This window comes from Oncorhynchus keta, chromosome 18, assembly GCF_023373465.1.
Source record: "Oncorhynchus keta strain PuntledgeMale-10-30-2019 chromosome 18, Oket_V2, whole genome shotgun sequence".
Lineage (NCBI taxonomy): Eukaryota > Metazoa > Chordata > Actinopteri > Salmoniformes > Salmonidae > Oncorhynchus > Oncorhynchus keta.
Genome location: NC_068438.1, coordinates 6,901,352 through 6,919,569, shown reverse-complemented (window position 1 = coordinate 6,919,569; position 18,218 = coordinate 6,901,352). Strand labels below are relative to the sequence as shown.

The 18,218-nt window shown below is 43.3% G+C and overlaps 1 protein-coding gene across 2 annotated transcripts; it reads right to left on the bottom strand.

The window, feature by feature from the left end:
- Nucleotides 1–9,022: 9,022 nt before the first annotated feature.
- On the bottom strand, nt 9,023–17,982 carry LOC118397148 (G-protein coupled receptor 4-like). Of its 2 annotated transcripts, none has more exons than XM_035791635.2 (2): nt 17,542–17,982; nt 9,023–11,047 (listed from the first exon to the last, which is right to left on the bottom strand). In XM_035791635.2, the coding sequence occupies exon 2, from the start codon at nt 11,016–11,018 to the stop codon at nt 10,014–10,016; it is 1,005 nt and encodes a 334-aa protein (XP_035647528.1). In that variant the 5' UTR covers nt 11,019–11,047; nt 17,542–17,982; the 3' UTR covers nt 9,023–10,013. The 2 variants fall into 2 exon arrangements, with proteins under 2 accessions (XP_035647528.1, XP_052323278.1); XM_052467318.1 differs by lacking the exon at nt 17,542–17,982 and adding an exon at nt 16,821–17,509.
- Nucleotides 17,983–18,218: the final 236 nt, after the last annotated feature.

The window sequence follows — 18,218 nt, the reverse complement described above, 5'->3', positions numbered from 1 at the left end:
ACGTCACATTTTCACACACACACAGAGACAAACAAAGACAAACACTTAAATACACACACGCACATCCACCAATAGCGAAATGAGGTAGCTATTTAAACCAGTACCAGTGACAAGTGCCACAGGAAGCGGCTCTAAACAAAGGGCAGAGCAGTTAGACGGACCAGTAATGTCATGATGTTAAATGTGTGTGCATGCTAATTGGTTTCATTTATCCTATCTGGCAGCCATGACAGTAATGGGATTAGAAAGCCTGCCTGAAAGGCTGTCTTCCCCAATCCCAGCAGGGCTCAACACACAACAGCAGCAGTTTCAGCCCATGGCCTTATGGGTATATAAGTATATTAAGTATATAGTCTATGGATGAACCCGAGAGACCGTTCTCACTTTATCTCCTCTCTTGAGCTGGTGTTGGTGTGTGTTGGTGTGTGGGTGTGTGTGTGTGTGGCATGTAGGGAGGGAGTGAGTCACATTACCTATATAACATTGACATGCATTGCAATTAGGGCTGTCAAACGATTTTAAAAAAACAATGTAATCAAGTTAACTGCAGGATTTGCTGGGATTAATCGCAAATTCCAAATGTTCTCAAATTGAGGTGTAATTTCAATATTTTTTTTATACAAATAGCATTAGATGAATATTAGGCTAGTGGCCAATTCTCAAAAAGGGCTTTAGGTTTTTTGAGATACCACTAACCGAGGTAGAACAAAACACAAACATGTTTTTTTCACATCTCTAATGTCTAACATTTATGAAATGGATGGTGGTGAACAAATATTTTACTGTAAAAGTGGTTAAATTAATAAATATTGTGACACACCACCTAAACTCAAACAGTGCAGAATAATCCCTAGTTGGAAGGAGGGATTGTGGGCCACATAAACTCATGTAACCCAATTATACAAGCTCTGATATTGCTCAAATTTTAAATACAAGCTGTCAGTTGTCTGCCCTACACACACACACAAACCTGTAAACAAAGAGATACAATAGGCTAAAATATCAACTATGAATAATTATAATGAATGTAAGCTTTACTTTTTAGTCGCTGAGTGATAGACTACTTTCCAAGTCAAATTTGTTCAGTGCTGTATGGTCATGCCTGACAAAAATACATGCAGTTACACGTTTTTTATGTCGTGGCTATTGTAATCTAATCGGCTCTATGGGAAACAAGTGAGCTGAGACAGTGAGTGAAAACAGTCACGTCTTTTCAGTCAAAAGGTTCCTCTCGTTTTTATACTGAGCAAAAAATATAAACGCAACATGCAAAAAATGTCTACATTTTCCAGAGTTACAGTTCTATGGATTTCACATGACTGGGAATACAGATATACCTCTGTTGGTCACAGATACCTTGAAAGAAAAGGGAAGGGGCATGGATCAAAAAACCAGTCAGTATCTGTTGTGACCACCATTTGCCTCATGCAGCGCGACACATCTCCTTCGCATAGAGTTGATCCGGCTGTTGATATTGGCCTGTGGAATGTTGTCCCACTCCTCTTCAATGGCTGTGCGAAGTTTCTGGACATTGGTGCGAACTGGAACAGAGCATCCCAAACGTGCTCAATTGGTGAAACGGCTGGTGAGTACGCAGGCATGGAAGAACTGGGACATTTTCAGCTTTCAGGAATTGTGTACAGATCCTTGCGATTAATCATGCTGAAACATGAGGTGATGGCGGCGGATGAATGGCACGACAATGGGCCTCAGGTTCTCGTCACGGTATCTCTGTGCATTCAAATTACCATCAACAAAATGCACTTATGTTCGTTGGCCGTAGCTTATGCCTGCCCGTACCATAACCCCATTGCCACCATGGGGCACTCTGTTCACATCGTTGACATCAGCAAGCCGCTGGCCCACACAACACCATATATGGTATGCGGTTTTGAGGCCGGTTGGACGTCCTGCGAAGTTCTCTAAAACAACACTTACGGTAGAGAAATGAACATTAAATTCTCTGGCAACAGCTCTGGTGGATGTTCCTGCAGTCAGCATGCTGCAGTTGCACGCTCCCTCAAAACTTGAGACATCTGTGGCATTGTGTTGTGTGGCAAAACTGCACATGTTAGTGTCTATTTATTGTCCACAGCACAAGGTGCACCTGTGTAATGATCATACTGTTTAATCAGCTTCCTGTCAGGTGGATCGATTATCTTGGCAAAAGCAGAAATGCTCACTAACAGAGATGGAAACAAATTTGTGCACAGAATTTGAGAGAAATACGCTTCTTGTGTGTATGTCACATTTCTGGGATCTTTTATTTCAGCTCATGAAACAGGGGACCAACACATTACATGTTGCCTTTTTATTTTTGGTCAGTGTACACTATATATACAAAAGTATGTGGACACCCCTTCAAATGAGTGGATTCAACTATTTCATCCATACCTGTTGCAGAGATCCCAATGCTCAATGTCAAGTGTCGGCTGGAGTGGTGTAAAGCTCGCCGCCATTGGACTCTGGAGCAGTGGAAACGCGCTGTCTGGAGTGATGAATCACGCTTCACCTTCTGGCAGTTCAACGGATGAATCTGGGTTTGGCAGATGACAAGAGAACGCTACCTGCCCCAATGCATAGAGCCAACTGTAACATTTGGTTGGCCATGTTTTTCATGGTTTGGGCTAGGCCCCTTAGTTCCAGTGAAGGGTTAACCCTAACCCTGACCCCCAATGTCAATGCCATTCTTATTCTCCAAGAACTGTCCTTGATAGGCCCACTCCACCATCAGTCCCCCTCTGGCAGTTAGTAAAGACAGAAATGTCGTGTAACTAGACTGCCACACGTCAGGAGGCCATTCAACAGCCAACGGCTGTATGTGACAGCCCTTTCACAGACAACCAGACAACGAACCATTCCACTACCGCAGTATCCCCAGCGTCAGTCAGGCGGACGGGTCTCATTGGCATGCAAGCTGTGTCTGCCGAGTGCCTGCACCCAACTTTTGTGGAGAAACGAAAACTGATCACCACACAGCCCCCGAGTGCCCTGCCAGTCATACAGGAAGGATACGGCCTTGGTCTCTGTATCTTTCCCAGAATGACCAGTTAGCTGTGCAACCCGGTCAGGACACCGAACTACAAACACTAATGGCTACTTTGCATCTTTCCCCTTTTTGGACACTTTTTGGCTGCTAGAGTGGCTGACTGTTGTGGTTGCAGGTTGCTTTCCTGTGTACATTGGTTACACTGCTTTGTGCTTTGTGTCGTGAGAATTGAGGAACACATCAAAAAGCTAGTTGGCTTCAGCTATTCAAACACAATGTCAGGCACGGCAGTGGCACTCATAGTCCTAGTTATACCAAAAGTCATACGAAAACCTTCCTTTAAAGACAGAATGCCGCCATGCAAAAATAAACCAGGGCAATTTGTATGCAGGTGTTTGAGTGTAATTATGTTGGCCGTACTGGATTCAGAGTAAAATGTTTTTTTCACCAAAACAGTCTCTATGGGCAAGAATGTTGTACACAATTCTGAAAGAAAATGCCTCTCATCAGCAAAATGTATATTGACACATGATACCCCCTCCTCTCCCCTGTAACTATTCCCCAGGTCGTTGCTGTAAATGAGAATGTGTTCTCAGTCAACTTACGTGGTAAAATAACGGATAAATAAAACAATTATAAAAAAATTGACCATCAAATGGTATTATGGCAACCATATTGGACATTGGAGAAAAACAAGCTCTACCTTTTGGGTTTTCATGGGGCATGACAGTTGAACTAAGCTCAAGATGCATTTCTAAGTTATATTCTTCAAGAATCAAGGGTATATATAACATGAATTTATAAGTCCACAAATGCATGTACAGTAGCAACTACAGATTGCCTTTTTAAGTCTGTGTGTCCATTGGGCCTATGGGTTTTAGTTATTTTTTTTTTAATCAGCACGCGGTCTTCTTAAATTAAACTTGTTTTTGACAGTATGGAACACAATACCACAGAGGATTAAAGAAGGTAGGAACTCCCTCAAACTATTATTCTGTAGGCTGGGATCCGCACTATGCAGCTGTTATAAGAGCGCATTTTTCACTGGCTGTCTACAGGTCTCAAAATCAATGATTGGTAGGCTGCCCAAACTCGGTCATGGGGCCCCCCCTGGGTGCACATTTTGTTTTTTTCCCTAGCACTACACAGCTGCTTCAACTAATCTAAGCTTGATGATGAGTTGGGTATTTGTATCAGATGCATAGTCCCAAAAGGTTTTTTCGGTTGTAAGCAAGAATTAGGAAAATAGAGTTATGGTCAAATTTGCCACATTGCAGGGCGAGGGAGAGCTTTGTGTGTGTTTCTGTGTGTGGAGTAAAGGTGATCTAGAGTTTTTTCACCTATAGTTGCACATGTGACATGCTGGTAGAATTAAATTCACCTGCCACTAGGAGTGCCACCTCTAGATTAAAATGTTCTTGTTTGCTTATGGCCCCGTAGAGCTCGTTGAGCTTGGTCTTAGTGCCAGCATCGGTTTGGGGTGGTAAATAGACAGCTACAACAAACAGAGATTACAACCAAAAATGCCCGGGCAAAAACCTGATGTAAAATCAACGTCCATTTTTGGTTGTCAACAAAACTGTCTTTATAGCTAGAATCCTTAGTTGCTACATCCATTTTTGGACTCATACATTAATAATATACCCAATGATTCCTGTAAGTATATAACTTATAAATGCCTCATGATTCTACCTTTAGGGCTGTGTTCAATTCGTATCGCCAAAGCATTGCGGGAGATCCGTGTTAAAAAGTGACACATGCAGCGTTTACCATGAATGCCGTTTGTGCTACCATGCCTTCGACTTGAAGTGTCAACCCTGTTATTAATTGTCAACCCTGTTATAAAGTGTATCTTCAGCGATACGGATTGAAATAGAGCCCTTGAAGCAGAAACCTGTGGAAGGGGAAAGAGTGCCACTGTTCACCCCAGCGCCTTTCTCATTGTGTTGTTGATGAAATGAAAAGGGGGGCCTCCTGGCATCACGGTAAGAATTTGCCCGTTTTAATCGCGCTTTGATGTCCACGGGACAAAAGAGTGTGCGATGCTTGAGGTTAAACCTCTTTGTTGGTGTTGTAATATTGAAAACGGCGATGGCAGTTTCACCAACTACAGATCTCGCTTTCAGTTTACCCCGACTGCAAACTCCAACCGTGTCAATGTGGGAAACGCTGCAAGTGTTCACCATAACACACAACACTCTGTGTGATCAGTAATAATGGCACATTGATTGGGACTCCAACTGTGAGAGTGGCGTGGCAGGGAATCTGTCAGTTGTCACTGGCGTGTTCATTGTAGCTGCTCCATGTCACATTTGGCAGTAATGGAAGAAAGACGTGGCATTGAGATACAATAGACGAGCTTTTAACTTGGATCTGAAGTACTTGTCTTTTGTGATTTCTGTGTTCTATTGTCTACTCCTCTAGAAGCTTAGTGCTTAGTTGTATCTCGCAGGATTGCTGTCGGGGTACAATATACTCATGTTTTAAGGGAGCTTGTCATGGATAGTACCAACACACACTCTCTAAGACCATGGTGTCCTTCAGGCACGGGGAGAGCGAAGCTTTTCCACGTTGGTCATTGAAAGCAAATGTCTTGGTGTGCTCTCTTCTTGTAGCGTAGCAATACGGTTTCAGTGTTTTTACTAGGGTTGCAAAAATTCCGGATATCCTGCTTATTTTCACCCGATTGCAACCCTAGTTTTTACACAGATCTGTGTGGAGTGAATGGAACAGTGTGTAGCCTTCCGAGAGCGCTGCAGAGATCCTCCGACGAACATGATCGCCGGTGTGTATACACACACGTGTGTGTGTGCAGGCCATAGTTGACATGAAGAGACTTGGACAAGGGTCTTGGAAGTGTCTCCAAGCATACACGGTCACACAAAACATGCATATCAAGGAGAGTATCGTAACTGTTTGTTCCACAGAGTGCCAATCCTTTGCTATTGTTTACAAACTGCTCATTGGTCAAGTGTCTTCTATACATACAGCCATTTTATGTAGCATGATCATATACAGGCGTCAGCTGGATTAATCTCTCGTGGACAGTTGAAACGGCTCAAATCTGTCTGGGCTCATGTAGAATTATGTGAAATACGAGCAGCAGTAGTTCCTGGTTTTCGTCATTGATTTTCTATAACGGTGCAGTGATTTTCAAGCCCGCGTGCGGATGATAAATGGTTTCCGCTAGAGTCCATACATACACAAAGTCAAAATTGTCTATATCATAGAAAATCATGAAAATAAACATTTTCTTTTTTTGGCCATGATGAACACTGGTGGAATTAGCAGAAGGGAGGGGTTTGGCCTAAAGTTTCCGTTTTCCAGGAAGGAGACTTCACTTCTTTCTTTTGCAAAAAGGTCATCACAACTGTTAAAGGCATTCCCCCAGAAGTAGAAGAGGACATGACAAACTTTGGCAAGATAATTTTACGTCTGGGTAACCGAGATACGGTCTGCATCAATGGGGTAAAGTCACATGTGCATTTATTTGCATAATTTTACATGTCACGTGTTCAAAACTCCATTCATCTCGGCCATTTGTGCCTGGGTGCTAGAGAGCTGCATTCATTGACTAAAAAATAACATGATATTGCTACAGTTGATACATAATTTAGCACATTGCTTTCACAAATGTTACACGTCGAAATAAGGGTTTAGGCAATCTAATATTGATCCATAATTTGATGAGACATATCAAGGACCCTCAGACAGAGGAGATTGGTTTTCATTGAGGGGCTACATTTATAAAGATCCTAGAATGACATGTTGTGTTTGCAAACGAAACTCACTAATGGATCATACATAATTTATGAGTTGCTTCCCGGAAGCAGATTCACAAACAGAGCAAGCAGACAACGGAACACACCCGTGGCTTTTTAAGAAATAGGACCTAGTTTGCTACCTTGAATTAGTTCTATTTCTGCAGAATGTTCACAGTCTCCAAAACTAACACTGTCTGCATATCTTCCCTTGGCATCATGTCCAACAAAGCTCGGGCACTGAGACAGACCAATTCAGTGAAGTTAAGAGAGGAAATTACACTGGAAATTACATTTTTTTGCTCTGTGAAAGTACCTTATCTCGAGGAGAGGGGTGTTTCCTTCTGTAAACAGACTGTCCCCAGCCCTCATGAAACCAATTCAATATGACAGATAAATCTGTGCGTGTCATTTCAAGGGTTTAGTCCCAGTGAGCAGCTCAGAATCAGAGCAAGCATTCACATCAAAGCCTACTGTTCCCACCAGTAAAATGCCAACCACTCAGCCTGCTACCATATCGACGGGGCACCGTGGGAGCTTTATTGACGAGCCGCATGCTATAATGGGAATCATTCAACACCATTCCACACATAGTCCAACACTGTCCCTCTTTAACTTACTCCACTGTCAGAGCTGAGAAGGTCACAAAAATGATTGCCACTGAGAAGCGATAATTGAACCCTCCGTTTGGTGACAAAGAATGTAGCGGCCCGATTGTGTTCCAAAATCAATGCAGTCTGGACTGTGTCTGGAACCCGACCGTTCCCGTCAGATTTAGTTAAAGATCTTCTCTTCTCAGCCCTTATCAGCGCTGAGCAGATAGAACAAACTTCACTTCCAATAAATTAGGACCATCTCAGCGTCATTCATGCAAACACTGTTATATTGGTTTGGAGTAAATTATTTAATGATAAACTTTCCTTCTCACCACTGGTTATTGGATTTGCCTCATGCGACCTACTGATATTAGCTTATGACGGCGTTCCTCCAAGGAATCAAGCAGGACTGAAATGACCTTGTTTGGCAGCGATACTCAAATAAACAGTTTGAAAGCAGTGGATGATATCATGTTGCTCATCAATGAGTCGTGAAACACTCAATGCTTCTGATTAGACAGGCTGATTACAAAGGCATTGCAGTATGGCGACTGGTGAGCTCTACGTGGCTTTACGGCTAATCATCCGCAGTCAGTGGAGGAATGTGTATTTTTGTGATGCATCAGAAAAGGAGTCGAGCAGCTGCCAGAAAGAGTGATGTCGGCGTTCCTCTGGGGAAAAAGGTCATTGTAAGCTCAGAGGCGGGGGGGGGGTAAAAGAAGGAAGGATCTCAGCTTCTCCGGGACCAGCAGTGGAATCTTCTTATGTTTAGTTTGTCTGACAGATTGATGGATATCAGATGGTAAATGTCTCAATCTTTCCTCACACTTTCTCGCTCACTTTCTCTACTTTTACCTTCACTCTCATTCTGTTTCTCCAGTCTACTTTCCCTTCCCCGTCTCTGTCCTTTCCTGTCTTCCCCTATCCCCCCTCTCTATTTTCTCTCTCTCTTTTCCTGTATCTCTCTATATCTCTCCCTTCCACCTAGCTCTTTTTGTCCCTCACATTTAAACACCACTCAAGTCATCCCTACACACAGACGGATTATCAGAGAGAGACAACCATGTGTGGGGACTCGCAACGCAAGCTCCGAAGAAAACGCCCATCCTTCTCTGTAACTGCAGGAACATAGCCGTTTTAATTATTGGCGTGTGGGGCCATCTGTGTTACCAGCTCGAGATTACGGACTGCGTGTCCGTTTTAATTGCGGCTCCGTTTGCTGTATTTTGTAGTATGTTAGCTGTCAGTGAGGCGGATTGGAGCCGTGCTCTCCGTGAGCCACGGCGTCTCCAGAGTTTTTCGGTTCAGCTTTCCTCATCAGCGCCAGAGCGCTCTTATCCAGACCGTAAGGACCATAGGGACCACCACTAGGATGGGAACCATGAGCCCTACAAATACCCTACCCTAGCGCCAACCTGGGGACAGAGGGACAATATCCCATCCCCACAGCCACATCACACTCCTTCGTTAAAGCGGTGGCCTACAGTGATCTCTCATGTTCAGAACATGAGTTTAAAAAAAAGATGTACTGACTCAGTTGATGAGGAAGTGAATTATTTTCCAGTACTGTGTTTGTTCTCTTTTTGTATTTTACCTTGAGGGACTGAGAGAGGAACTGATTGAACCCATAATGGAATTGTACGTGTAAACATAAGAAACACATATGCAAATGTGGGTAGCTTCCTTTTTTGTTTATTGGATGAACATTGTCAACATGTCTTCATTGTCCCGTACTGTATTTTCTGGGATTTCAACACCAGCATTGTTTACTACATAGATTTTGTTTAGGATAAATACGAAATTGAACAATGTTCTCATTTGTCGGTCCACAAAGCAGGCAAATTAGAATATAAAAGGTTCATTTGTAAACCAAGCGTATATCAACAAAAACCTCTGGCAGACCTGAAGAGATACAAGGGTCCTTCAAGCGGAACGACCCTGTAACATAAAGCCAGAACAGACAGCCTTTGAAAGGATTTTCCATACCAATGAGGACAGGCATTAAGAGAAAGCTCCAATTAAAAAGAACATGATGCATATGAATGAATATCCATCCTCATCACCAAGCAGGATATTAGAAAAACTACACAAAGGCTGCAGTCCTTTTCTTTGAACATTTTAAGGACAACCTGATTGACTGATTGTCCATGGAAGTGGGTTGATATGAAAGAACATGTTATTGAAGTCCCACTGCCAAACATGCTGTCCTTTTTTTTTACAATGTGCACGGAAGGGATTTACTGCAGTAGAGGAAGGGCATAAATACAACAGACACGCTCACAGTTACATGTAATCTGATTACAAAAAAAACTAACTGTATTCAGTTACGTTACCAGCAAGAATATTGTAATCAGATTACAGATACTTTTGAAAAACTAGATGATTACTTTTTAGATTATTTTTTAATTCAGAAAGGATGTTGTTTTCTCAATGGTATTCAATTCAGTATTGAAAAAGCATCCGTTTATTCCACCTGAGCGAGTCAGGGATCACTATGAATACACACCAAATTTGATGGATCCTTTTCGTCCAAAAGTAACAGAAAGGGAGTTTGGGTAATTCAAAAGTTACGTAACTGATTACAATTTTAGACAGGTAACTAGTAACTGTAATTGATTACATTTAGAAAGTAACCCACCCAACCCTGCACACAAACACTGTATGTAATCAGATCATGTTTGTATGTGTCTTCCATGTTACTGCGATGACGGAACTGTCTCTCTCCCTTTGACTCTTTCTATTCCCACAGCAGCACAGTCTCATGTCCTCCCTCACCCCGTTACTGATCAGCACATACAGCACTGGGTCCACCACACTGTTCAGGCTGGACAGGGCCAGCGTGCACGAGAAGGGGAAGTGCATGATCTCCTCAAACTCACAGTACCTCTGTTCGCCCATATAGTAGTAGGCCAGTGAACGGGTCAGCAGGAGGAGGTGGTAGGGGGCGAAGCACACAGAGAAGATCCCCATCACCCCGAAGGAGAGCAGCCGTACCTTCCTCTTAACCTGCTCCCCCAGCCCCTCGCTCTGCTTCACCTGGCCCATGATTCTCCAGTAACAGAGCCCCAGCACCAGCAGGGGCAGCAGGAAGCCGAAGCCCACCCGCAGCAGGTTGAACAGGGCCACGGGCTTTGGCATGGGGTAGGTCTCGTAGCAGCGGTCCTGCGTGTCGTCGTGGGCGTCCTGCAGGTTGTCCTTGAACAGCACCAGGCCGTGTGCGGACATGACAGCCACGCACACAACCAGACACAGCACCCAGGCGTAGCGTATGCTGCGGAAGGCCTTGGTCCTCAGGGGGTAGGTGACGGCCAGGCAGCGGTCCACAGAGATGCAGCACAGCAGGTAGATGCTAAGGTACATGTTGGAGTAGTAGAAGAAGCCAGCCACGCTGCAGGAGAGGCTGCCCAGGCTCCAGTGGTGGTCCTGGTGGTAGTAGTTGATCCAGAGAGGCATGGTGAGGATATAGAGTATGTCAGACAGGGACAGGTTGAGCAGGAATACCCCAAGGACGTTCTGGCTGCGGACCTGCTGGACGATGGGGCCAAGGGTCAAGAGGTTAAAGGCCAATCCCAGGATGAAGGCCAGGATGTAGATGCCCATCAGGAAGTCACTGATAGGGCTTTGAGAGATTGTCACGCAAGTAAAGTTTGTTTTATCCATCTGTTTCTCCATCTTTGTTTAGGTCCAAACTGGAGTAGTTCCTGAAAAGACAAACAAGTACATTTTGTATGTAATTCGTGTAAAATAAAATACAGTTTGAATCGCTTGTGATGTATGAACCCTGATCAGAAAAGCTTGATTATCACATCTATGCATTTTTCCCCCCCTTTATTTAATCAGGAAATTCATATTTAGTCTCTTTTACAAGGCCATGACTCATGAATGAGACAGACTAGTCTCTCTTTCCTTGAACTTCCCATAGTCTAATTTATCAGAAAGTTTCTCACATAGGGCTCTATTCAATCCACGTCGCAGAAGTTCAACTTTACAGCGTGATTGGAAGTTAAGGGGCTCCCGAGTGGTGCAGTGGTCTAAGACACCACATCTCAGAACAAGAAGCATCACTGCAGGACCTGGTTCAAAATCCAGGCTACATCACAGCCGTCTGTGATTGGGATGTTTTATCTAAGCATACCTCTTTACCTGTTCAATATTAATGAGGTTGTCATTCTGACTGTTGTAAATCTCACATCTCAATATACTGCACAGGATATGACATCCAAATTACCAGACACAGTACATGGAATGATAACCCACATCATCAATACAGGCATATATCATGGCATCCTAATTAATACACAAATAACATATTTTCATTAGGTGACAGATTACATTTAAACAAAGTATTTTTCTACATATCTAAGCATACCTGGTGGTTCTTTTTTTTTTTAAAGAAACAAAACATTATTTTCTGCTTCTCTGCTAAAAATCTGGGTAAACTATAGGAAGGTTTATAGCGGAGACCGCATTCAAGGTAAACACTGCATATATCGGGTCATTTGGAACTGAGCTTAAATTTTATATTGCGGAATCTGTAACGCTTCAGCTTTATAGATTCAATAGAGCCCAATAAAGTATACTATAGAGACACAAAAATAAACACACAATACTGTATAACATATCCATTGAACACAGTTGAACTCATCCCTCAAAAGGTAACATCCTCTTACTCACAATATCCAGCTCATCATACTTTTCTCCAACCCCATTTCGTTAGCAAAATCATTCATGTGTCAAAAAGACACTTTTGACTATTCACTCTCACACAGTCAAAACTGTAACACACTATTTTAGCTTCGTAATGGGAAAGCTGCCGCGGTCATCCCCCTATTCAAAGGGGGAGACACTCTAGACCCAAACTGCTACAGACCTATATCTATTCTACCCTGCCTTTCCAAGGTCTTCGAAAGCGAAGTTAACAAACAGTTCACTGACCATTTCAAATCCCACCGTACCTTCTCCGCTATGCAATCTGGTTTCCAAGCTGGTTATGGGTGCACCTCAGCCACGCTCAAGGTTCTAAACGATATCATAACCGCCATCAATAAAAGACAATACTATGCAGCAGTATTCATCGACCTGGCCAAGGCTTTCGACTCTGTCAATCACCGCATTCTTATTGGCAGACTCAACAGCCGTGGTTTCTCAAATGACTGCCTCGCCTGGTTCACCAACTACGTCTCAGACAGAGTTCAGTGTGTCAAATCGGAGGGCCTGTTGTTCGTACCTCTGGCAGTCTCTATGGGGGTGCCACAGGGTTCAATTCTTGGGCCAACTCTTTTCTCTGTATACATCAATAATGTCGCTCTTGCTGCTGTTGATTCTCTGATCCACCTCTACACAGACGACACCATTCTGTATACTTCTGGGGACACAGTTAACAAACCTCCCGACGAGCTTCAATGCCATACAACACTCCTTCTGGCATAGCAGTCAAACGTCCTTTGCCCTCATCTTGTCATGTCATTTACAAAATAGCCTCCAACACTCTACTCAGCAAATTGGATGCAGTCTATCACAGTGCCATCCATTTTGTCACCAAAGCCCCATATTCTACCCACCACTGCTACCTGTATGCTCTCGTTGGCTGGCCCTCGCTTCATATTCGTCGCCAAACCCACTGACTCCAGGTCATCTATACGTCTTTGCTAGGTAAAGCCTTGCCTTATCTCAGCTCACTGGTCACCATAGCAGCACCCACCCATAGCACGCACTCTAGAAGGTATATTTCACTGGTCACCCCCAAAGCCAACTCCTACTTTGGCCACCTTTCCTTCCAGTTCTCTGCTGCCAATGACTGGAACAAATTGCAAAAATCACTGAAGCTGGAGATTCCTATCTCCCTCACTAACTTTAAGCATCAGCTGTCAGAGCAGCTAACAGATCATTGCACCTGTACATAGCCCATCTGTAAATAGCCCACCCAACTAACTCATCCCCATATTTTATTTTATTTTATTTTTGCTCCTTTGCACCCCAGTATCTCTACTTGCACGTTCATCTTCTGCACATCTATCACTCCCGTGTTTAATTGCTAAACTGTAATTATTTCGCCACTATGGCTTATTTATTGCCTTACCTCCCTAATCTTACTTCATTTGCACAAACTGTATATAGACTCTTCTATTGTGTTATTGACTATAAGTTTGTTTATTCCATGTGTAACTCTGTGTTGTTTGTGTCGCATTGCTTTGCTTTATCTTGGCTAGGCCACAGTTGTAAATGAGTACTTGTTCTCAACTGGTCTACCTGGTTAAATAAAGGTGAAATTTAAAAAAAAATAATAATAATATTGATTTGAGCCTTAATTCAGTGCAACTCGCTAACTCCATATTTCCTATGAAACTACACTATCTCCCCACATTTAACTCTTTCGTGTGAAAAGTTTAACCAATTTCAGGCTTTGTGACTCATCTTTTCTGACCCCCTCAGTCTATGATAACAGTTACTGTCATAGGGTTCAGGACCTTATGATTGGACAAAAATGTGTCATGGAAATATTGGCTCCCACCTCCTAACGGGTTTATATGACCTAATGTTAATGCCGCTGTCCAGTAATTGCATCTAAATTTGCCATGGATATTGCTCTGCATGATTTCAAACTGGCTGACTATCTGCTACAGCACAGGTTGTGATTAGTGGGAGAGCATTTGCACTTCATTGTGACGTCCGATGTGCCAGAGCCAGACTCTATGATTGGATGAACTAGATATTTGGAGGCAATAAGACTGACAGCAGGACAGTTCGTAGGTTTAACACTCGTTTAAATCCTTTACTCTAATGTAAGGACGGACATACAGTAGTTCTATAGAGTTCATATGGGTTGTTGTGATGATAGCAGGAAGAAATCTGTAACTTGGTGATGACATTGGGACTGGTACTACACACTGATAATCAGATCTAAGCTTCTGTCCTCGCTTGCTCATGAAATAGACAGGCAAGTCCGACTGTCACATGGAACCGAGATCATCATTCAAATCTAAATCCCAATTAGACTCTGGGAAACAACGGTAGCAACAATCTGATGGATATCTATATTCCTTTCAATACCACCTACACCAACTTGCATTTAGATTATTAGTAGCACAATCACATAATTATCTTTTCAGGTCTCCGGTGGAGTAATACAAGGTATAATTTATTTTGCTGTTGATTGCACTAAAAGGTGTTGATTGGTATTGAGGAGTAGTTTGGTTCGAGCTCATTGGACAAAGAATGAGTTATGAAAGATAAGACAGGAAATCCGTTTTTTTTATTTATGAGGCTGAGTAGATTATGCTGCTATGTTCTATCCACCTCCTACTCGGGCTTTGTTGTTGTCAGTGTGTAGAAACAGAAGACCCTTAAATGGTATAAGTGGATGATAGGGAGGAAGGTTGATTTCTTATCCAGCCTCACGAATTGAGATGCCATTTGGAAGTAGAGCAGAGTGCGTGTGTGTTGTGTGAGCGGGTGCCAGGCAATGTACAGTATGTATGATCTTAATTTGATCCAGTTTTCTAAAGCAGGAAAATATTCCTGCAGCAACAGAAAATGTGACTTATCATGTGGATTTTAATTCATGGGCATTCTTGTAGGGGTTGATACATTTTTCTTGCAAGTAAATCAAGTCTGAAATTTGAAAGTGGAAATTCCAAACTTCAGAAGCAGTCTTAAACCTCAAATACACTACAAGTTGAGCATTTCCAAAAAGGTATACTGTTACAGGGTGATCAAATTAAGATCCTAAACGCTAGGGGGAAAATGGTGCTCTCTAGAACATAAAAGAGTTGTTCGGCTGGCCTCATAGGAGGACCCTTTGGAGAACCATTTTAGTTCCAGCTAGAACCACCTTTAGGGGTCTACATGGAAAGGGTTCTACATGGATCCCCAAGGGGTTCTACCAGGAACCAAAAAGGGTTCTCCTATTGGGACAGCCAAAGAAACCTTTTGGAACCCTTTTTTCTAAGAGTGTACACATGTAAGTATGGGTGTGTTGGTGTGCATTTGTGGGTGTGGGTGTGGGTAGGCCTATGGGTGTAAGTAGCAGTGCATGTGTTACGGAAGTTGGCAGTCTCACTAAATTGTCATGAAATGTGATGTAAAGGTACTCCACAGTATAGAATTAGTGTTTATCTAGCCTGATAAAGCACTCAATCCTATTCCCTGGTTTATTCCTTGTGGTCTTGATCTAAAAGGTCATTCTATGGGTGATCCACAGATGTGTCATTAATCTAAGCTCTCACCATGTGGATGACTGAGACATAACATGCAAAATAAAAAGAGCCTGCCTGACCAATGGTCCATGAAGTGGGATTAGTCGTTCATTATGTACCCGCTAAGACTGAGCATTGACTATGTGATGTTTTCATTTTTACCACGGTAGTCTAAACCCTTGTGAATAGGGGCAACCTGAGAACTGTATTTTGGTTTGCTGAAAGACTACAGACCTGAAAGACAACTTGTGTAAATCAATAACCAGAATGTTCTGCTAGGCTGGTGTAATCTACAGTGTTTCCCAAACCCGGTCCTGGGCCCCCCCTGGGGGCACGTTTTGTTTTTTTCCCACCCGCCACACAGCTAACTCAAATAACCAACTCATCATCAAGCTTTGATTAGTTGAATCAACTGTGTAGTGCTGGGGGGAAGAAACCCAGAGGGGCCCCCAGGACCAAGCTTGGAAAACCCTGTACTAGAGCACTGACTAGTCAAAACATTTGGCCCACAGTAATCACTGTGGAATCTAAAAACATCTTCTAGTTTCAGAGACATTGGTGGGATAGTCATTGCGTTGTTGAACCTTTTGCCAACAGCTTGAGGTGTGAGTAACTCTGGTATTCCCCTCGTAGTATCAAGGATCACTAATGTTTCGTCGACTCCTAAAATACATTCATATTGCGGACACATAGTGCATGATACTGTAACACTGTGACCGCTGTGCGTGTGCTCTTTATACCTGTGCTATTGTGGTTTTACCCTTCACTCGAACACACTTCCATTTCCTCTTTCATTAGAAAAGAAATGCTCGCAGAATGCCTGTCCAAACTTCTACATTCCAGTACATTACTGAAGAACACCGGAGGTCTACTTTCTCAGGCAAGCTTTGGTTATGTCTCAAGTTTGACCTGGAGAATGTACTTCTTTTTTTTTTTTTAAAGCTATCTGACCTGTCTCATTAATAAAGCATTGTGAATATTAGTGTAGCGGGCAACCCTTCATAAGGAGTCTGCAACTATACATGGTACCTGTCCTTGCATTCTCTCCCACAGGTGTCTCGGTCTGCTACATGTCAGATTTTAACACCGTCTTGGATAACTCCCTGAGATTGTGGGTGTACTTTCCTCCTTGTATTGTCCCTATTCTCTCAACGTCAAATGAACCTTGCTTAGCGCCTAGAAGAGTACATTTGACAGACACGACACGTAATATCTACCCACTGAAGCCACCCTTCCTAGCCCTCTAAAGACGTTTCTAATGAGGGTTTCAGTTCATTACATCCATCCAGCAGTATGCTAACGTTCTCTTCACCAAACACACAGGCGTGGACTCTCAGACGTCCAGTGACAGCAAAATGTCAGCCCCTCCCCAGGTTACAGTCAGCCTCGTGTCCCAACGGTCTCGAAGCACAACTTGTTTACATCTTGAGAAAAATGTCCTCTTCTTTCTCAAATCAGAAGACTGTTCTCCTCCACATTTCCACAGTTCTCAGAATCCGCCCTCTGTTTCGCCCTATAAGCCCCCGTGGGAGCAATTAGCATGTCTTCGATCATTGAACCAGTCACTGGCTACATTCCCAGGCCTCTTTAGTCTAATCGTTTAGTAAGGCTGACACACTGCTATGGGCTAGTCATCCTTCTTTTTACCACTGTCATCCTGGGGCCAGAGCAACAGGGAAAAGGGCGTGTTGGGATGGGGGAGGGCAGTTCTTTTAGAACCGAATTAAAATTAAACTTGTCAGCGCAATCTTTAGGTAGAATATTTAAAAAGCACGCACCTGCATCTGTGAGGCGATTTGAACTGAGACCTGAAGGACTCACCGATCAATTTGAGAGAATGTCTCATCTTCCAAAAAATACAGCGAAACTCTGTGCACTAACTTTTAGTGAATGTCTTAACTCCATCTTAGAGGAAGACGTTGACAAAAGCTTTATCATTCCTTCAGCTACACTTTTAAATCACTTCTGAGTCCCTGAACACCGTTCTTAGAAGCCCTCACCTGCCAGTTGTGGGACTTCTGCTTGTTGTCGACAACGGTTCTCCACAGTGGGGCAAGAACTTCTGTCTCCTTCCGTAACCCTCATGCACAGGAGATTTCCATTCAGTAAGCCTGAGGGGAGGCTTCAGAACATTTGAGGTACTGCCAGACCGTGAGAGTCCCACATGGCGACAGGAGGAAAGCTGTGACCACTCCAGTCAGAAGCACTCTGATGAGAGAAGACAACCGACATGCTGATGTTTTTCAACCCAGTACACGTCACAGGGAAATGCCAACCATTAGCAGTCAGTCCACTCACTGAAGTCAAGACTTCAGACAGACAGCCAATGCATGAGAGGAGACACGGAGAGAGAATAAGTCAGCCGCGAGAGGGGAAGAGAAGACGGATGTTTAGGGCAAGAGGGTGGGAGTTTCCTTTCAGAATACACGTGCATCTCAAAAGTAATGACTTTAGGGCGGGGAGAGACTCAGCTAGAGCCCCCTGTCACACACACTAACTCCCCCAGCACCTCCAGATGGAGCATTCTTACTGAAACGTTCAACTTGACTGGCAGTCAGGCTGACCACAATGGTAGTTTCCTCCACAAGAGACCACAATGAAACTAACAAGAGACAAAAGAGAGCTAACAGAAACAGCAGATTCTCCAGACATGCAGGCATTGTGAGTCAATAATACA